At 43.9% G+C, this 22331-nt stretch overlaps 1 protein-coding gene across 1 annotated transcript in view; it reads left to right on the top strand.

Moving 5' to 3' along the window:
• slc25a13 (solute carrier family 25 member 13) overlaps positions 1-22331 on the top strand; it is a 48919-nt gene that overhangs the window by 15754 nt on the left and 10834 nt on the right. The window contains exons 6-14 of the mRNA XM_085792078.1: positions 235-381; positions 2440-2578; positions 7366-7459; positions 8654-8738; positions 10703-10787; positions 12182-12340; positions 14125-14177; positions 15302-15382; positions 21125-21265. Of these exons, the coding sequence (XP_085648204.1) occupies positions 235-381; positions 2440-2578; positions 7366-7459; positions 8654-8738; positions 10703-10787; positions 12182-12340; positions 14125-14177; positions 15302-15382; positions 21125-21265 (984 nt within the window). The remainder of the gene's footprint in view (positions 1-234; positions 382-2439; positions 2579-7365; positions 7460-8653; positions 8739-10702; positions 10788-12181; positions 12341-14124; positions 14178-15301; positions 15383-21124; positions 21266-22331) is intronic.

Here is a 22331-nt window from a genome sequence, read left to right as displayed (position 1 = left end):
AAACTCTGGCTACCCGTAACAGAAAGGGGGAGATGGCACCAGGGGGCCCATCAAAGCAAATGCTGTGTTTTTATGTGCATGCGCTTACGCGTAGTAGTGAGTATATGTGGATTTTAATTTATGAAGGCAACTTAAAGAGGTGTATGACCCACATGCATGTGCAATAATATGCGTTCACTGTATGATCTAACACCTAGACTCCCCACTCCTTCTTCTCTCCACTCCCCTCCACAGGAGATGCAGCTGGAACATGCACGACAGGCTTTTATCCAGCGGGACCAAGCCCACAGCGGCTCCATCTCAGCCCTGGACTTCAGGGACATCATGGTCACCATCCGGCCGCATATGCTCACGCCCTTCGTGGAGGAATGCCTCGTGGCGGTGGGTTTTTTTGTTTGGCCTTTGCGGTGTTCTCATCTCATTTGTTTTACTGTCATCCACAGAGCCAAAGTCAGACTGGATAAAAATAGCAAGTTTGACCACAGCTGTGCACCTGGGAGTTATGATATTTTATGATTTATGTAAAAAAAAAAATGCTGCACAAATTGGATGTTCTTTTTACAGCAGCACCAATTTGATAAATTACAACTTTGAAACACTATGATAATTCAATTTCCCTGACCGCCATCACTTGGTTGCAATGTTGTGATACACCAAAGAATAATCTATATTATTTTGACCAAAATTTTAGTGCAACATGATGCTCACTCTGAATATCAAAATGCAAACACAGTGTTTCGCCAAGAGCACTTTTACATCCATACGTTATAAGCAACGTTTGCTAATGATTTGGTCGCTAAAATCAGCTCGTGAACCTAACGTCCTAATATTACCACAGGACTGTTTCCTCCTTCCTTCTCTTGTCTTCTTTCTTCCCTTTTACTGGATCTTCCCTGTGTCCAATTCTTTCTCTCAAACTCCCACAACCAAACACCATGGCTTTCCCTCCAGCTCTCTATCTCTCATGTCCTCTTCTTCCTCTTTCTGTCGCCTCTCATCCGTCCTCTCTCTTCTTCGCTCCCTTTATTATTTTTTTCTCCCTCTCTCTCTCTCTCTCTCTCTCTCTCTCTCTTTCTCTCTCTCTCTCTCTCAACTGCCCCTCTTTCTATACTTCCCTCCCCCATGTCTCTGTCTCCCTCCCAACATGTCATTAAGTCTAACCTCTCTGGCAGTGTCAAAGCCAAGCAGGCCAGCTGAATGGGGAGATAGAGACAGAGATAGAAGGGGACTGGAGCTTTACAGTCCATCATCTTTGCCTGTGTGTTTGTGTGTGAGCAGCTGTGCATGTGTGCTCTATTTGTTTTCAACTCTGAGATGTTTGTCTTTTTTTTGTGTCTTGTCTCTTCCTTCTGTGTGCGTTAGTGTTTTTCTTGCTCGTGTGTGCGTCTTGTGTCTGTGTCCATGTCTTGCCCCATTTCATAAACACCTTGTAGACTCTGTCATTTTCTCCACTGTGTTTACCTCACCGACCAGACATCTTGGTGTGCTGTTAGTAAACTCTCTCGCACGCACACACACGCACACACACAAACACGTACACACATATATCAAAAATCCCATAAACACTGCAGACACATTAAAGGCGGTATTATGGCAGGACACAAACAGTGAAACAGCAACCTTTAATCCACTCACCAGAAATGGTAAATGACCAACGCCACACTCTCTCCCCCCAAATATTGTTCTCCTCTCCCCCTCTGTGAAAGACTCTGTGTTGGATATCGTGGGAAGATCCATGTCTATAGGCTCATAGATATGAACAGATACAAAAGTGTCTCTCTGTTAGGGCAGTTTCACTCAAGCCAGAGCTTCCCTCCCATGTTGCAAACACAGAGAGGACGCTAGCAATCCTGCCGCATGTGTCTGTAAAGCAAACAGTGCCATCTAGTGAAAGGAAGCTCTCAATTTTGAGTGGAGAACAGCAAAGGCCCAAGGCTCATCTGATACTCTGGCCTTAACTACCCCAAAACAGGCAAGAGCATTCAGGGCACGTACTTGAAGACCACATTACTAAACATGCAGCAGTTAGAGCCGCTTCGCAAAGAGTGAGAGAGCCTGGTTTGATAAAGATGGGATCCTGACTCTCATAAAAGAGTCTGTGGACAGTCTGGAATGTCCTCGAGGGCCCGAGCGTCTATTTTTAATCCTTTACCTTTTTTCTATTTTCTGTTCTTTTACCACTTCCTCCGCCTCATAAAGAAAGTTAATTAAACTCCCCGAGAGCGCTCGTGTTGTGATGGAAAAAGTAGCGGTCGACGCAGGTTTACTTCTCCCTGTGGAGCGATAGTAGATAGCCGCTGCTGATTAACCACTGGTGTTTGTCAAGATATCTGCACGATGTGTGACTTATTATTTTATTTTCATAATCGTGTTATATCTTGAGCCTTTATTCTATTTTGGGTATGACTGTATTTTTACTCTATCTCCTTTGTCGCTCAGGCCGCGGGTGGCAGCACATCCCATCAGGTCAGCTTCTCCTACTTCAATGGCTTCAACTCGCTGCTCAACAACATGGAGCTGATCAGAAAGATCTACAGCACCCTGGCCGGCTACCGCAGAGACGTAGAAGTCACCAAAGGTACAAGTGGAGAAAAAAAACAAACTTACATTAACGTTGGTATCCAAAAAGCAGAGGCACATTTACGACTATGAGACCAAGCACTCACACACTGCAGTGCAAGAAGATAGCCAGCATACAGGACACACACTCAGCAGCAAACGAGAGCATGTGACGTATAGCTCTCATGCACAAACTACTAGTGGCTTACAGGCAGTATTGACAGCCTGTCCCAGATAATGTATTTACATCTGTTTATGTGTTGAAAGGAGGGTGGAAACTTGTTTTTGTTAGGTTTTCCTCCTTCCCCGTGGCATTTAAATGGGCACGCTGGATGTGACCCAGCACACGTACTGCATACCCACAATCCCTGATGGTGCCTGTCTTCTCTATTAAACATCCTGGCACTGAGCTGTCGACCACTTCATCTTTCCTGGGATGCTTTTTGGTTGGAAATCATATTTTGAATCTTTCAAAAAAAACAGCCGACATTTCATGTGTTAAAGAAAAGATGGGAGGTCACACCATGGAGATCAAGTGAACCTTCAGTGTTTATTACCTTCAATTGTTGTAGAACAAGTATGTAAAAATATGAGATGCTGAAATTTGGTGTTTTGATATGTATTGATCCAAGAAGACCCACCAAGTTCACGATTCCGCTCCTTCTCTCATGGTTAGACTCTTAAAAACCTTATCTCTCTCTCTCTCTCCCTCTGTTTCTTGCCCCACTTGCTGTCCCTCATTCTTTTCCTCAACACTTGGCCCGGAGCCTGCTTGGCTCTCTCTCTCTGTCTGTCTCCTTTTCTCTGTCTCTTTCTTTCTGACTCCCACTCCTGTTGTGGTTGTGTTTGAGAAACCGTTCTGAGTTGACCTCTCTCCACATGGCCCAGGGCCACTAGTGTAGCCTTATGATGCTATCTGAAGCCTTATCAGGGGTGTGGACCATAACCGACTCAGACCAAGAGCCCATGTGCTCCCCAGGCTGTTCCCACCAAGGGTACACCAAGACTGGGCTTGGCTCGACCCGTAGTGGCCCATAGCCAGCCAGACCTCCACAGCCACCACCCATCCACCCTCCACTCCCTGAGTCATTAAGGCCTCCTCTGGGACCTGCAAATGCTCCGCTCCATGTACTACTTGCTGGCCCACAAACACATACTGTACACACTCCAGCATGTATCAAGTGTATGTGTATTTTTGCAACACATTTCTCCCCTCACATTTCTCACATACACACAAGCATTCAAATACATTAACACAGCCAAGCATGCACACATGCGTAATAATCCTGATTGATTCCGTATGTGCAACAAGGCCACTGTTTTGCCTTGGGGATACCGCTGCAGCGCTGAATGCATACACAGCTTTTATTGAGCCAACAGTGTACAACCACAAGGCAAATAATGAGTGTGTGTTTTTGTGAACAGGTTAAAATCAGGTGTATGTTGATGAAGCATATGTGTTAACGTGCAGCTGATATGAACTAATGATATGTGAGCCAGTTCCCTAATGAAGCTCCTCGCTCTAAAATGTAAATGAATGAGGTTATTTTCTACTGCAGGTTCTTGGCTATTTAACTATCTTAGATTTTTTTTATATGAGTACCTTTAATCCAGTGGCAGTATTGGTCTCTTGTTTCAAACTTAAATGTCAATCAAATACCTGCAAAGCATGATGTTCCCGTCCGTTAGCATCCCGTTAGCATGCTGATGTCAGCATTTTCTCAAAGCATCGATGCATTTTAGCACATCCCATCTTCACAGAGCTTCAGGCCTGATTGTGGATGATCTTTTAAAAACTTTTTTAACATAATTGCTTTTATGTAATTGCTCTTTATTTGTTTATTTATTTTACCTTAGTTGTTTTTTGAAGTCTCTTTTATATTTAACCCGTATGTTTATTTGTTGCTTTGCTTTCACTACCTTTTTCTTTTTTTTTAACGCATGTATAATGCACTTTGTAATGAAAGAATTGCTGTATAAATAACAATTATTATTATAATACGCTGAAGAGACCTCCATTAGTTCGCACTCATTAGCAACAAAGCACTAATTGTCTTAACAAAGGATGAGAGGATGAGTTTAATTTTCAATAACTCTGTAGTATTTAGCTGTTGAAATGCTCCAAGTGTCAGTTTGCAAATGTGAGCAGCTGTATCTAATCTGATTGTTTGTTCTTTTTTGTTTTTTTTAAAAACATTTTTCATCCTGTGTCAATTTGAAAAATTTAGACTATTGCAAATAAATTCACGGCAGTTTATTCGATGAACAAGTAAAATAAATGCAGTAAAATACAGTAGTCCTGCAAAAAATCCATAGAGCTGTGGATTCAACTGTATTGTGCAGTTGACATTGTTGTATCACATTATACAGAGAGGAATGGTTGACATTTAGCAGGTTTAAAGCAGAAGTAAGTGGTCCGGTCGTTTTCGCTAATGCTGCGTTCCAGGCCGGCTTTTGAAATCGTAAATTACAGCTTCAAGTCACAACTTACGACTTTGTAGCGTTCCAGGCAACCCACTCGTGTTTTTCCGACCTGTTTTACCGGTGAAAGTCACTATAACGGCCACTCGTAACTTCCGACCGGTGAACTCGTACCAGATCAAACTGGTACCACTTCACGGTCGGAAAAATACGAGTTTCCTTGAACGCACCATAACAGTCCTCGTCCCTACGTCACCACATTCACGGCGTCCCTTGGCTGCACACACAGCCCTGCATGCCGTTCTCTCTCCTCATTGGATAAAAACTGTAGGATACGATAAATGTTTTCTCCTCGGCTCAGAGCAGAGCAGAGGGACTGACAGACCCGTGTTTCAGACCAAACACTCTATGTAAGTGATTGCTGTCGGAAGATATAACTATTTAAGACTTATATTAACACAAATATATCACTTACTTCTGCTTTAATACAATTTAACACTGCAAACTGCAGCCTCCAAAATAACCATTACATTTCATAAACCACTCTTGTAAATGGAGGGAACGTGTATTGCAGGTACTGTATTTTTAGATTAAAGGTTTGTTGTGGTTATGAGTGTATACTAACAGGTAACTATGTGAATAAGGCATTTAGATGTCTGTCTGTCTGTCTGTCTGTCTGTCTGTCTGTCTGTCTGTCTGTCTGTCTGTCTGTCTGTCTGTCTGTCTGTCTGTCTGTCTGTCTGTCTGTCTGTGTGCATCAGTCAGTGGTGACTACAGGCTACAGGTTGATGGGTTATCAGCATTGATATCTGTGATCTCTCCAGACAGAACTCTGTCTATGTCTGAGGGTGTGTGTGTGTGTGTGTGTGTGTGTGTCTCCAGTGTAAGTATGCTCTCTCACATGCTTGAGAGCATTACCTGCATGTTACCCATGGATATGTGTGTGTATGAGAAAGGGAGAGAGCAAAAGAGTGCATGCCTCAGGGGTAAGCTGAGCCTCGGCGGGGTGAATGGCTCCAGTGTAGGACGACTTTGTCACAACCCCAGCCTGCTGCTCTTTGAATAAAGCAGGTCAAACAATGCTGACTCCTCCACTGTAAGCCAGCCTACAGTCAACCTGTTCTTTATTCTACCAACAATAGACCAGCTCTCAAGTTACGGCATACTAGAGCTGCCTCAGAGAGCTCCATGAAGTCCATAACTCTTCATGGCCATATTTCCTATTCTGTTTTCCTGTGATGGATTTAGTATGCTTTGACACTTCTCAAGTGTAAATTTCAGCCATGTTACACAGGCAAATCTGAAGAGAAATCCACCATAAAGCATCAACATTTAAAAACCTTCACTGTCAATGGGTTCTGCATGTCACGGGCAACTAAAAAGAGCAACAAGAACATAATGTGACTTTCAGAACAACCCAGCAATTCACTGCTCATTATCTAATTGCCCATCCACCTCAACCTGAGATTAAGAAGGAGCAGTGCGGACGCTGTCCTGGTTGTGCAAGCGGTGGACACGCTGTTATTTCATGTGTAGATCCGGCTGCAATAGGTAGTGCTGCTACAAAATGAGCCAATTCATCCAGTCTGTATACAATTGTATCTGCATTGAGTCAAGAGTGTTTTCAGTGAACTTTTGGATCCACCAGTTCTGTTCTTTGTCATCTATTCTGTTTGTAATTTTCGTGGACAGAATCCCAAGGTACAGCCAAGGAGTTGAGAGTATCCAGTTTGGTACATCACAATTGCACCTCTTTCTCTACTGATGATGTAGTTCGGTTAGCTTCATCAGGGCATGACCTGCAGTATGTGCTGGACCAGTTTGCAGCCAGCTGTGAAGCTGTTAGGATCATCATAGGTGCCTGCAAATTTTAGGCCCGGAAAAGGGCGGATTGGAGTTAGGAAAGAGTCGATGCCTCAAGTTAAGAGGTTGCTGAGATGAAGTTGGGGACTTGTGAAGATGTACCGGTCCACAGTTTTGTGGATATTGATGCCTGAGAACAAAGCTCTTGATTTACTCATCAGTTTATGCTTCAACTCTCACCGATGGTCATCAACTTTGAGTTGCTGTCAATCAGGAGCGATTCAGAGTTTATCTATTGCTCCATCAAGTTTTAATAAGCCAGTTTGAAGGCGCTGAGGAGATAATGATGGTGTCTGATCACAATGCTCCTCGTGTGCCTTCTTGTGGAGATTCATCGGAGTAAATTGTCCGGACTGATACAACATCTACTTAGTTTGCTGTCACCCCACAAATAGCTAGAGTCAAGGGGACAGATAGGGATGTATTACATGTCTCCTTTATTTAATCTTTGTGCTTGCCTGTAAATATTGGTTTGTGTCTTAATTTCAGTATAAACTAAATAAAAACTTCTCTCTTTTGTAGAGGAGTTTATTATTGCTGCTCAGCGGTTTGGCCAAGTGACGCCCATGGAGGTCGACATCCTGTTTCAGCTGGCTGACCTGTCACAGCCCCGTGGGTAAGACGGACACTAATACACAAGATTCAAGGTTCAAGGGTACTTCCTTGGTACCCATATGTACAAAACATATCTGAAGCCTCAAGAAAAGTCATGGTACTGTAGTCTGAAATTACACCTCAGTTTTGATAATGTGACATTGTTTTGATGCAACCTGCTGGATAATACGATCTTTGAGGAAATGATGGTCAAGCAGCTTAAGACATTCATTGGTAGTTTGACTGAGATCAGGCACACTGTAACATCAGATAACTGTGGCTGTTACATGGATGTAATGTAGGAATAGCATCTAAGGATTCATACGTCAAATCATTAAATTTTTTCTTCAGCTTGACAGGGAGGTAAGTCTATCTACCCGCCCCCCCACAGCGCACCTTTAGCCTCAGGGTCCTTAACTAAGAGAGACGATCGCTTTCTTCCCTCTCAAACTTCTCTGCAGTGGATCAAAAGAATCAGACATGACTACATCAGTGCCAGAGAATCCTCTTTCAGTCCAAACCCAATCCAAACTCCCATTCATCTTAAAAAAGGGGGCAATTCCAGCTCCAATAATCCGTGGCACAAAACAACTGTATATGTCTCACATTCCCCCACTTCCTCTGCATCTGCCTCGCGGCCCGACCAGTGCACTCATAATTTCTAACCCCGGCCTGAGACACCACCTGATTATTATTTCTGGGCAATGGGATACTTTAATAGCCCTCTCCACTCCCCTTGATTGGAGATGCGAGAGATAATAGCCCCAATATTCAGAGGAGTAGGGGCAACGGGGGGGGCTGGGGTTCTCCGTTCCCTCAGCCTGGGAAATCTGGGACCATTATAGAGATGCAATGGAAAGACTTATAAAGGCACTAGTTTTCAATCCAAAGGTTAAACATCTTTGTTATCCTTGGATGAAGGGATAAAAGAGTGGGAGTTCCTGTAGATCGGTTGTCTAACTCAATCATGCCAAGCACAGGTCTGGATTTCTGAATGTCACAATATTTTCATATGGAGCGATGGCAAAGCACCCGTACAGTTCGAGTAACTTCACACTGACAGATTGAGCTTGCAGAGGTCGGGAACTTTGTGACGCATCGATGAAACATTATAATCCTATGAGAGTTTCGACAACAGTTGAAAGTTACTTGAAACCTCTCTCTCTCTCTCTCTCTGTCTTTCTCCTCATTCTCTCTCTGTCTCTCTCTTCACCAGACGTGTTGGTTTAGTGGACATCGAGATGATCGCTCCGCTGGAGGAAGGCGCCCTGCCCTACAACTTGGCAGAGGTCCAGAGACAGGTACAGAATATGAAGACTTGTTGATGTGTTTGGTTTCCTCTTCCACATTGGCAGCTCTTTTCCCTCTCGATACAATCTCTGGGGTTAAATGTCACCATGCAGATGACTGAGATTTATAATTAAAGATAGTGATATCTCCTTCACAGGTAATTAATCTGCCAAAACCAAAACATCACTTTGATTTAGGGTTCTGGCATGAATGATATAATTAATCCACTGTGACATGTGTATTAGAGTTATACAGAAGTGAAATAAAGTAACGCAGGAGATGCAGGGCCAAATACATTAGGTTTTGTTTGTAGTTTGCCCCCAAATTGCCGGTCAGCCAGCCCACATCAGCCCTACTCATTTTCATAAGTTCATACTAAGGTTCAGAACAAGTTGTGTCCAAGTAACACCACTAGACCTCCCCTTCTCTTGTGGTTGGTGCCTTAAAAAAGGCAAAAATCCACACAAATGAGGAAAATCTATAAGATCTATCTTCAATAGTAAATGTCAATCATGCTCCGCATCGCAAACAATAAAAAGACAGAAAAAGGATTTGTGCCCAAGAAGAGGAAGGAGGACATAGTGGGAGACACACAGATGAGCAGAGGAGTGTTTTCTTTCTGGGGCTGTTTGGTCAGAGTTGTGTTGCCTGGTGGGTTGCAGCGCTGCAGTGAAGGCTTGGCCTGGTCACAGTGGAGCAGGCTGGGGCCAAAGGGGAGCAAGCAAAGGGGCCCAGCACTACACAGACGCCAGTCCCACCACAATGAGCCACTTTAGGCCCTTGTGGTTCAGCCTCAGGGGCTGGCTGCCAGCAAGCTGGAACTCTCTCTCTCCTCATCTTTCGCTTGTTCTCTCCATTTCCTTTTTGATCCGCTGCTCCCTCTCTCTCTCTCTCTCTCTCTCTCTCTCTCTCTCTCTCTCTCTCTCTCTCTCTCTCTCTCTCTCGCTCTTATTTCTCTACATGTTTCCCGGTTCGCCCTCTCTCTCCCTTTATGTCCTGTTAACTTGTTCCCTCTTTCTCCCTCAAACATCCTGACAGTTTGCGTTGCCAAGTTTCATGAGCCCTCAGGCAGACGGAGCTGAGGAGGATGGGAGAGAGGAGTGGAGGAGTTTGTGTAGGCGACAAGGAGACTTTTAGGGCAGGATGGATGAATTGTGGGGGTGGGGGGTGGGGTTTCTCTCTGACAGGTGGACCTGTTTTAGAGACTCCCATCCCCCTCACACAGTCACACACACACACACACACACACACACACACACATACTTACCACACTCACCCCCCCTCCTCTCCCCAGGGTGGAGAGGCCAGGGCTGGGCAGACCAGACAAGGCAACAGGTACCTCAGGTGGAGGAGGGAGTGTGGCTAATGTTACTGTGTGGCTAATGCTACTAACACCCTGCTGCTCTCAGATCAGTTTGATTCTAACTCTGTTTGACAAATGGTTTTGCAGACCAGTGTAAGATAGATTCAGTTACACACAGGCTGCAGACAGAGATTGTATTATACTGTACATGCAATGCAACACAACTAATTTGTATGAAAAAAACATTTGGACCAAATAATACAAATATGAGACATAGTTTATTCTATAGACATCAAATATAAATATTTAATTATATTCATTGACCTATCATGTGCGGGCATTGATCAGTTGAATAATCTATTTACAGTTTGTTTTTATGCAACATGGAACTTTACTCACTCTCGTTAATTGTTAGCATTGATTCGTCAAATGACCATTATACTTCAAACAAATGAAATTCCGACATGTCAAACACCGGACAACATGGGGGACAAATTCTTGATTTAATAGCCTGTCACTTATCTTGCAGGGTGGTGCAGTTAGGTGTGTGGCATGCAGTGTTTTTGTGATCCGTATCAAAGTGTATGTGGATTGATACAGAGACATGTCTGTGGGTCGTCTGTGGGCACGTCTCACTGACTGTGTTCATCTGTTCTGTTCCACTGTGAGCAGCAGTTGGGCAGCGACGGCTCCCGCCCCATCCTGGTCCAGGTGGCAGAGTCGGTCTACAGGTTCACCCTTGGCTCGGTGGCAGGGGGTAAGAGTCACGCCCCATTGGTTCCCTGCATACCTTCGACCCACCACGCACCCACCCACCTACCCGTTTGCCTGCCTACCTGCCCCCCCCGCCCTCCACTGTCCTCATAAGAAAAGGGTGAGAGAGAAGCAGGACAATGGCCCCTCTATTGGCTTTTTCCTTTTCTTTGCTTACGAGAGCAACGGTCGCTCCCCTGCTCATAGGGAAGTTCACCTTCTCCTTCTTGTTTCTCTCCCTATGTCTCCTTTTCCCTCTCTTTTCCATCCCTCTGTCTCGCTCCGTCCCGGGTCTCGCCCCTCTGCGTGCCATGGGAAAACCCTCTTGTGTGGATTCTTTTGTACCTGTGTGAGTGATCACAAGAGGGAGGATGAAGGTGGGGGTGAAAGGTGGTGCCTAGGCCTTGTGTTTGGCTCCAGACTCCCCACTGTTTTTCTTCTCCTCCCTCCCTCCCTTCCTTCATTCCTCCCTTCTCCTCCTCCTCCTATCCCAAGAGAGACAGCTTAATAAGGAGGTACGGGCTATCCCTTCTTCTCTCTCTCTCAGTCTCTCTCTAATTAAGTCTGTCGCCTTGGGTCAGTTCTTTTTGTTTGTGTCCGTCTGACAGGCCAAAGACCCTGAACTCAAAACACTTTTTTTTCTTAACATTACTTCCACAGACTTCCCCTTCCTTCTCCTCCTCCTCCTCCTCTTCTAACTCTTCTTCCTCTTTGAAAGTGTCAATTCACCGAAAATACAGAAACACCTCAAGTGGTATCAGTGACAACAGTTTTTATTTTTTCACCTGAATATCCACCTTTTTCCTAACGTCAAAAACGTAAGCAGGTTTTGCTCTTCCGGTGGAATTTTATGTTTATGTTTCCATGGTTTCAGTAGTCGCGGTAAATGCATGGATTTTTTCACTGAAAATCTGTAAAACGCATGGATCATCACACCAGCTTTTAACAATGGGTATCAATACAAATTGACATCTGTGTTAAAAGTCAGCGTTAATAGATCCATGCGTTTACCGCAACTATGACAACGACTGAAAACCATGGAAACGTAAACGTACAATTCCACAGGAAATGCAAAACCGGCTTCCGGTTTTGACCATAGATGACGTTCGGAAACTTGTGGATAAAGATGAATTTCACTTTGTTTGCATATTTTTGAGACACTATCATTAGAATAATCAATGACCTTTAATTGCTTTATGAGGCCACCTCTTCCACTCAGTACTGGCATTATATGTAACCTGTAACCACCTTGAGATTTCGATGTTGGTTAAGATGAGGGGAAAGCAATGGTCATAACAGTAAAGCACTGAAGTGTAAAATATGCATTAAAATAAACAGATAACACCGTCCTAACATGTGGTCAGTGTCTAAGAAATGCCTCTGTTTTGTTCTCTGTAGCTGTGGGTGCCACAGCAGTGTACCCCATTGATCTGGTGAAGACGCGCATGCAGAACCAGAGGAGCAGCGGCTCCCTGGTGGGAGAGCTCATGTACAAGAACAGCTTCGACTGCTTCAAGAAGGTGGTGCGCTACGAAGGCTTCTTTGGACTTTACCGTGGTAAGTACTCATGAATGTTTAGAGCTGCAGTCGTGATTGTAAACAGCACAGTCAATACAATAACTGATGCTTTTATCCTGCAGTACAGAAGCTGCTGTTGCTTATACTTGCTGGAATCTTTATCATACAGAGCATTGAACAAGTGTAGGCTTGAATTACAGAAGATGCTTTAAAGTCAAAACTAAAATAAATTGGCCAGTCTGACATCTGTATGTACACAACAACTCACAGTCAAATCCACAAAATGGGTTTTGGCAAAAGAAAAAGAGCTGGGATGAGAGAAGAGAAAGAAAAGGCGAGTAGTAAGGACAATAAAAGAGAAGAGAAGCTAGAGGAGATGAGAGGAGAAGAAAAGTGTACGGCGGACAGGGGGGCGGTGTGAGTTCACCTCTCTGTTGACCTGTCTCTTTTGAAGTGATTACCGACTGGCTGGGGACTTTCAGAGCAGGACAATGAACATCACATGCAAGGCCACATACCTTTAGGCCTGTGTCACGATGCGGTGATGTCGCACGTCTAGACCTACACACTCATACAAAGTCATACACAGACACTGAGCAGATGCGCAAGTATGTAGACGTGCACACGCGGGCGCGCGGGCTTCTACTTGGGCATGCAGGTCTGCACATACCAGGGCATGACATCCCTAATGACTACCTGCCCCATCTTCAAACACTGGGGGTTTGTGTGTCTGTGCGTGTAATGCTGGGGAAGGATTGAAGAAGGATTGAAAAATGGTCCCCTGGAACGGTGGCGGGCTCTTTTCAAAATCCCATGATTTTGATTGACAGCACCGCGCTCCTGAGAGGAAACTAGAATGCTTGAATTTCTGTGGGAAACACAAAGGCCATCAAAGGTGGAACGGCTCCACAGACACAGAGACAGAGACAGACAGGTCTGGCTCCAGATAGATGGCCAGACAGGTATCCTGACAGCCAAACTGTAGTTATGTAATACAAGTTGAAAGTGCATTCACTTTTTGGAAGAAAGAAAATCTGCTGAAGGAGGATTTTTAAATCATCAGCACAAAATTGGTACAATTACCCTTGTTTGATGCCTGGATCCCCCATAAACAAAACATCGTCACAGTTTTATATGGATTATGTTGAAATAAAAGAATGGTATGTTCCAAGTCTCTCTGTGTGTGTTCACATATATCTTGTGTCGGAGAAATTATGTAAACGGTTGGAAAAAATATTTAAAAAATGACTTTGGTTTGCATTTTATGAGGTCCAGGCTGGTCCTTCCACCAAGCTCCAAATTGAGTATATGATTGTGTGTGTGTGGCCTTGCTGAACACAAACTACTGTGGACTATTGCAACTTTGAGGGAATTGTGTGTGTGTGTCTGTGCATGTGTGTGCTTCTGGCCTAGGGGCTGGGTAGGGGGCCAAGTTTCATTGTGCTCTGTTGTGATTATTTTGTTTATTTTTATCCAGCTCTGGGTTGTAATTGAGGTCTGTGTAAACTTTTGGTTGGTTTGTTTTATACTCTGCCCTTTTTTCCTATTCTGGGAAGCAGTTTCTCTTTCTTCATCCTCTCTTTCCCCCCTTCTTCCTCTCTCTCTTGTTGCTACTCTGATGTCCCCGCACTCCACATCAATAGATTTCATTAGTGTCTGGGGGATCTCGCAGGGTTGGACGCATTGCAGCAGGAAGCCACACTTCATGTGGACTTTGTGGAAGTGGTATATGTATATGCATGTATGTGTGTGTATGTGTGTGTGTGAGGAGGGGTACCACAGCACTCTTTTTTTCTAATCATCTCGTCGTTTCCTAATGATAGGTCTGGTACCACAGCTACTGGGTGTGGCACCCGAGAAAGCCATAAAGCTTACAGTAAGTCACTGCATTAGAGACACACACACACACACACACACACACACACACACACACACACACACACACACACACACACACACACACAGACCCATTTCTTTTGGATGGATTTTCTGTTGTTTGATACAGTCACATGTAGTGTTAACATCTTTTTTCAGTGTTTGTGATCAATTTTTATTTTATTTTATATTATTTCATTTCACCAACCACTGACTATTGCATTTAATTAATTATTAATTATAGACTATTACAGGAAAAAACAAAACAACAAGAACATTAAAAAAAAAAAAAAAAAAACCCCACAACAACAGTATGACAAGAACCTTGGTGTTTTTCAGTATTTGAGCAATAGATTTTCTACATTTCAGGTTCTACAGAACATATTGTATAATATGAACTGTATTTAAAGGTATAATATGTAGGAATTCCCCCCATCTAGCGGTGCGGTTGCATATCAGAACGTATTCTTGACGTTGCATTCACGTGAAATCGGGCAGACGTCAGACAGACAACAGACGCTGCATGTAACAGGATAAACAAGCGTCTATGTAAACAAGTGGTCCGCCAGCACGAGGCAAAACAATACAGGTGTGACAATATGTTGTCATGGTGATGTGGTATTGTTTACCTGACCCATGTTTTACCGTCTTTCTCTGGTGGAGTAAAATGACATCCGGTTGGTTTGCCGACGGCCGTCTGCCTGACTGCACCTGAATGCAACACCAGTGCCTCCGTCCTTCCTCACACTACACAGTGGTGACAGTTTTAACAGGCGCTACCTGGAAAACTTTCTCCCCGAGCCGACAGCTCCGCTGAGTTTCCGTGGTTACCTACGGTCACGCTGCCACTCAACGTAAAAAATGGCGATGCAACATGGCCGCCTCGGTTCGGTGCGTCGCCCACTTATGTATTTGTAACGACTTTTAACAAGTAACAACTCATTCTAAGGTACCAGAAAGCTTTCATTTGTATGCGGGTGTGATTCCACTTAAGTGAAATACGTATTTATGAAAGCAATATTTGATTTTTGCTAATATAAAGCCAAATAAGTTACATACTGGGGCTTTAAACTATGCTGGACCAGCTGTAGTATTTAGTATGACACTATGACTTTGTGTTTACAGGTGAACGACTTTGTGCGAGGTAAGACCAGACAGAAAGATGGCACCGTCCCTCTGCCTGCTGAGATCCTGGCTGGTGCATGTGTAAGTGTCACGTCAGCTGTTAACATTAGTTGAATTAAAGTATATTATGAGACTCTATTGCTACATTTGGAGAGCTTTAATTCACAACCAGGACACGGTGATACAGCCAAAAGTTTTTTTCATGTCGGTCAAAACCAGTTAATTGTGGTGTTAAACTAATCTTCATGGCCAGAACATGACAAACACTTGCCAACGGAACATTTCACGCACATCTGTGGAAGAACATTTAAAGTAATTATAGTCTAAACTCATCTAAAACCTAATTTATGCAATATTCCTGCAATGGGATCGGCAGTTTGTTATTAATTTCTATGCATGCTAAACATGAAAATTAAAGTTGTTTTATTTTTCATTGAAGAAACATACATTGTAATCATTCTGCTTTCATTGCTCAGCCGTATTTACAACTACACAGGGGTTAAACCAATCGACCATTTGATGTTAGAGTCAGGAGCTCTTGAGAGCCCAAGACCCCAAAAGACGCAGCAATCTAAACATTTAGCCAAGACCCTATGTAAGAAAATATTACAAGCAGATGTCCCCCTCAGAGACATTTCAGACAGAGTGACCACAATGGTAAAAAGCCATTTAGATTTTCTGTTATCCTAACTATTTTACCCTTTTTAACGTTTTGACTTTCACAGCAGAGCTATAATTATAACACCAACTGTTGAGTTCAATCCAATCAAACACAGATGTGAAATATTATATCATATCATTCATAATGATACTGCCAGGCTTTTTAAAGTGATCAGAAATTGTCAGATAATGGTGCTGACATAATTATGTCATGGCTGCATATGGCGGCAGAAAGCGCAGCTGAAAACAACGATAAACTGGGTTGGGCTCCGCTGGTAAGAAGGTGATCGGTGCAGTATGGAAGTGGAGGTGATGAGATGTAAGATCTACACCAAAGCGTGGCACTGCAGCGTGTGCTCTTAAAGGTGTTCAGAAATGGCCGTTGGTCCTGTTTGTCGCGCATCCTTCTACGAGTTTCCACAACTTTACCCGAGTAAGGGACACTAATTTGATTGGTCGTTATCGAGTGGGTGGGATATTCATTGTTTGGGGCGAGACCGAGCTTGGTGTGTGTGTGTGTCTCAGACGTTTGATTGACGGATGACAGATCCAATATCAGTGGCTGATGAATCGTGAGCAACGTGACGCATAATCTGTGCGCCTGCATTATCCAATGCGAAAAAAAAAATACCCCACTTTCATCCCGGATTTACTCGAAAATAGAATTTTGCACAAATTTTGGGCTACATCGTCTGATAGATGAGTTATTACACTAATGTTATGACCCAGAGTGCAATCAAATTCATTTTTCTTTTCTGTACACCTTTAACATCCTTCAACTGCAAGAAGGGCCAGTACAACAAAGTGATTTCTCCACCTCAAGAGGAAACCTCAACAAACCGCACAACTGAGATGTCGTAGCTATTTTATGCTTTTTGTTTTCACACAGAAACAGTGAATGCATGTATTATTGAACTGTATAGCTATGCAGTGAAAAGCAGATACAAGACGCTGTGCACCATATGTCACCATGGTGTCTGCATCTATATGTGAATGACTAAAACAGCACCACTGGGGACTGGTCTAATCAGCCAGCATCTATTCATATCATAAGATTTTCAATCATGCCTCTTCACTGAGATAAAAGTTCAGAATCTTTCCTTGTTCAGACTCACCCTGAGAACTTCTCCCAGTTCTCCGACAGTGTGAATACATCCCAATAATATTCAGCCTTTTGCCTCAAATACAGTCAACGTGATATATTTCAGCATCCACTTTTTTTTTCTTCCTAAAGAATCCCAACATGGAGAGCCTCTCTTTCACTCTTCATCATGGTGGCTCTTCAAAGTGCACTGTGCAGAAACGATGCGGTGCACTACGCAGACAGCGTGTACTACAGTGCTGAGGCAGTATACATCTCTTAACTATGTTTACCTGTTTTCTGAGCGCCGCCCTCCTGACAGTTGAGCAGACAGACACTGACCTGTTCTGAGGCCAGCCGTCGCTGCCTGTTGATGGAACGTGTAGAGATCACACATGAAAGAGCAAAACGCACACACGCTGTACATCACACTCGCTAGACTGTGTGCGTGCGTTACAAACAGTAGAGCGCACACTCACACACACACAAACAAATGCACACACACATGCACGCTCTTACAGGGAGGAGACGAAGATTGACAGCAGCTGCTACCTGAGACCCCCCCCCGCCCCCTCTCCAGTCTGTTACCTGCCCCCCTCCTTCCCATCATAGGTTTTGATCATTGAGCTGTCACAGTCCACCCACAATCCATGTATGCACGCACACACACACACACACACACACACACACACACACACATGCAGTGAGTCCTCCAAGGCCGAGCAAATGAAAGAAGGTCTTTCACTCAAGCCTCTTTTGATGCTGATCAGTAAAGCAAAGTATTTCAGGATACACAAGTCATTATGGGTTTAGCTCCACTCAGGCACATTCAATTGACCTTATTTGTTCTGGGAATAACGTTTAAGAAATGTTTTAACATGGTACATTTGCTGTAATTTAAATTTTGGATGCCGATTTTGTTTTTAAAGAGAAAGAGACAGAAATAAAACAGCAAAGTAACTCTAGGAAAGCTCATTTACTAAAGAAGTGTTCCACTCCACTGTGCTGGGTGTGAAAGGTGGTGTCTGCCTCTTTTTTCCAATTTATTTTTTATTTTTTCATACAACCCATATGGATTCAGAAGCAGAACCATAACAGAGGCAGAGGGAGAGAATAAATGTAGTGGAGAGGAGTGTGGATGGATGGATTTTTCCTCTTTTCCTCCGTGAGCCGTCGTGACAGCTCCTTTCATCCTGGCTGAGGCCCCAGTGTTAGTGCTGGCACTACACTCTGCCTGCCACTTTATCTCACACACACACACACACACACACACACACACACACACACACACACACACACACACACACTGACACGCTCACACATCGAAGTCGAACCCTCCTGAACCCTGTTTTAGTGAGGCTCCAGCCACAGCACATGAAATCTGTTTATATCATTTGGTAGCTGTGAAAGTGTTGGTTTGGACCACAGTGTCGGCCTCAGATCCGCAGTCTATAAAGCAAAAGAAAGAGAAAGAACAGGGGACTAGTAATGTTTTATGTGCTACTCTCTGTGTAGTAAACCTGGCTTCTCTCAACACAACTTCTTTATCTCCTCTAATGTGCTAATTGGCCTCGTACCTTCCTCTGTTCTTCCTGTTTCTTTTCTTTTTATGTTCCTTATCTGTTTACCTCCTTCTGCTCTCCCTCTTCTCACCTACATTTTCCTCTCCTCACCCACTCTTCCACCTCCTCCTCCTGCCACTACCCCCCCCCTTTCCCCTCTCTAAACCTGTGGCTCAGCACCATTAAGCTCCAGTGCGGGTTGCCAGTTTCTAATGATTATTTGGTAAGAATGGCATGCTCCGTTGACTGAGCTGGCTGGATGCTTATCTGGCAGTTACTGGCCTGCGTTGCGGGACTTAAGTTACACAAAATGTGCACTGGGTCATTGCTGAGAGGAGGAGAGGGGGCAGGAGCCTGACTCAAAATACACTAATACTTTGTTCATTTTCATTGTAAATGTATCACAGGTTTACATGGTTGGTTTGAGTCTTTGTAATGGGTTTCTTATTCAAGCCTGACAGGAATTATGAAAACATTATCGGTGGATCAAACACACACACACACAAGGACCTGCACATGTAGCATAAAGGCTGTTAAGACCAAATCAAAGTGAGATTGTTATTTATGGATGGTGGGTAATGTGTTTAGCTGGTGCTAATCTCTCGTATGGCCTGAAGTGAGTGGTGAGAGGGAGGAGGGGGGGGGGGGGCAGGAGGGGTGTGGGGGTCCTCCAACTTTACTAAGCTCTTTTTGCAGCACACTCACTCGCTCTCTCACTCACACATAGCCAGGAGCTGCGATGCGTGCATAAGGCGCTGACGTCCCAGGTTTCTAAGGATCACCTTGCCTTGTAATTACCTGAGAATCATCAGAGCCGCCGCCGCCGCCGCTGTCACTCCATAATCACAACCCTCAACCTCGCTGCCTCAACCTCCACCTTCCTCCACTTCTCTTGTTTCCTAACTCCTCTCTCTGTTTCTGTCTCACCATCCCTCTCTCTCTCTCCCTCTCTCTGTTTACTTGTCCCATTCTCTCTCTTTTCTAATCGTCTCCCTCTCCGGCCTCCATGTTTAAATGGTTTTCCAGAAATATTTGATAGGAATGCTTTTTTTCCCCTTTCTTTTTCAAAATCCTCCTCTCCTCTGTCTTTTTTTATCTCATGTTGTCGGGTATAATCGTCATCTCGCTGAACAAGTTGTTGTTTACTCTCCCTGAGTAAACAACATCTCCATCTACAGTCTCATCAGAATCCAGCTGAAGCAGCCAGCGCTGCTATGGGCTGCAGCCAATAGCCTCTTAATGCTCGCACTATTAGCCAGCATGTAATCAACTAGGTTATTTCCATAAAACAAGTCATAAAGAGTTAGCTGTGAGATGCAGCGGCTTTGGAGCGGCAGCAGCCCTCCTGCTATTCACAGCCTCTGGTTGGGTCTGGAGGGAGGCTGCAGCCCACTACACTCCACTGTGGCTGCACACACCTTCAATGAGACGATTATGATCTCTGTCTCTCCCTCCTCCCTCTCTTCTCTTTAGGCAATATATGGCAACACTTAAAACTGGGGGACTTTTAGCAGAAAAAAGAACTGCCCATGTTGCAGATCGGAGCGTGATGCTTTCCCGTAAGGCAAGAGGCGACGGGAACAATCCATCATTCATAACGAAGCCGACGAAGGAGGGGGAGAAAAGGAGAGAAACAACAACAAACAGACCAGGCCTATTTAAGACAGAAGTGGCGCCATGGCAACCGATTGCTATCTAATTGCGATGTGCCGCCCTTTCGCGTGTAGCTACTGTAACCACGGGCAACTGCAGCGAGGGAACACAGCATTAGGGAAGATGAGAGGGAGATACAGTAGTTTGAGAGGAAGTTAGAGACAGAGAGAGGGGCCGTGATTAAATGACATCAGGTCAAGAAAAGTCCGTTTTCCAAATGAAAAGCTTCAAACTGTAAACATTTCTCCGTTTCTGGAAGCGTCCCGTGTCCCCTCCCTGACTAGATACAGAAAACCATTTGTCTTGCCACCGCTCCACCACAGCAGCTACCTCTTAAAACTTAAAAGCTCTGCCGACCTGAAAGGCAGTGGAACCGGTCTGAACTCGCTGCAGCGCCGTCGCCCTCCCTTCCCAAGTACAGGTTTGCAGAAGAGTGCAAAGTGAGAGGTTAGAGAGGAGAAGAGAAGTGAGAGAAGTCCCCGCAGGGTCTGTGTGATGAAGACAAACAGCTGACAGGCTCGGCTGCATCAGCTGGATTTCCCGGCACTCTCCTGTACTTTCCTCTTCTTCACCTGTTTGTTTTGCAGCTGGTTGCTGAGGCTGCACTGCTGCGACGTTGCATCACATGCTGCATGTAGAAGCAAGACCACACCACAAAACTGTTTGGTTTTTTTTCGTTTTGATACAAACATAATGATTTTTGGGTGCCATGTTGAAACGTTAAAACAAACATCTTTAGACAGTAACTGTTGTCAAAGCTGACATTTAAATGGAGTTTAATTTGCCTGTATCTCTTCTATCTAATCCTTTTCTGTTTTTCTTGAGGTTCACTCTCTTGATTTCCTTTTTATCTTCTTGTGCCTTCAGGCCGGCGGCTCCCAGGTGATCTTCACCAACCCTCTGGAGATTGTTAAGATCCGTCTGCAGGTGGCAGGAGAGATCACCACCGGGCCGAGGGTCAGCGCCCTGTCCGTCATCAAGGACCTGGGCTTCTTCGGACTTTACAAGGTGAGAAACAGTGTTGAGGTCAGAGGTTCACGTAAAGATCATCACACACTGTGCAACCTGACACTAAAGGCTCATATACTATACATGATGTTGTTTAGATGCATTTTGTGTGGAGCTGTTTTACTCGGTGTGCGATCCAATGTCTGATCCTTGTAAGGCGAGACACTACAGGCAAAAACACTGTTTTTCCTCAGACTCTCAACCCGAAATCTCCACTTCAGCAGCACTTACAGACACCAAACCTTCCAGTTTGATTCCTGTCTATATTCTGAAGGTTTTTTACAGAGGGGATTGTTGATATATCATTCAAAGCCTGATTTATACAATGTTTTGTTCCTAAAAACAGGGCGAAATTGCATTTTTTAGGGCTTTTTAGGGCTGGACAGTGTTTTCTCATTTACAAAGTGATAAAAAGAGATATCCAAAATCCCCTCTGTAAAAACTTCTGACTCTCATATGTCAACAAAATAAAAAAATAATTTTGAAAGGGGCTTTATCCATTTTTCAGATTTCGGTTCTGGAAATGTATGCAAATTAGCGCATATTTCATTAGATATTGCCTAATTTACACATACAATTGGACAAAACTTGTAATACAAAAAATAAGTGATAAACTTGGGAAGTTCCATGGTGATATCTGTTAGTTACATTTTTTTACCCTATTCACTTGTACTGTAGTGTCTCCCCGTGGAAAACAATTTTCATCATTTAGTGACATTCTTGGAACAAGTGGTCCATCTTTTGTTGTGATCTTGTTGAATCATATTGCACAGAATACACAATTTTAACAAAATAAAGAAATATATACTTACAATCAAATGCAGAATTGGCAAATCAGCCAACTCTTTTGAAATATAAATAGATTTTTTCCCATAAGGAATTTTAGTAGTAAGTCTTACATAACTATTGCTTTATTCTTATAACTGTAATTACATGGATGTTCTCTAGTCCCACAAAACAGCCGACGAGGACGCTGTCTGCTACATTGGAATGTAAATCACAAAAAGATTCTCTGACCTCCTGTCTTTGTCCACTCTCATATTTTCTGCTAAACTTCAGATTGTTT

The sequence above is a fragment of the Trachurus japonicus genome, chromosome 11 (genome assembly GCF_045865225.1).
Source record: "Trachurus japonicus isolate A0001 chromosome 11, Traja_1.0".
NCBI lineage: Eukaryota > Metazoa > Chordata > Actinopteri > Carangiformes > Carangidae > Trachurus > Trachurus japonicus.
Note: the sequence above shows the minus strand (reverse complement) of the source record. Positions and strands in the feature narration are given on the sequence as shown.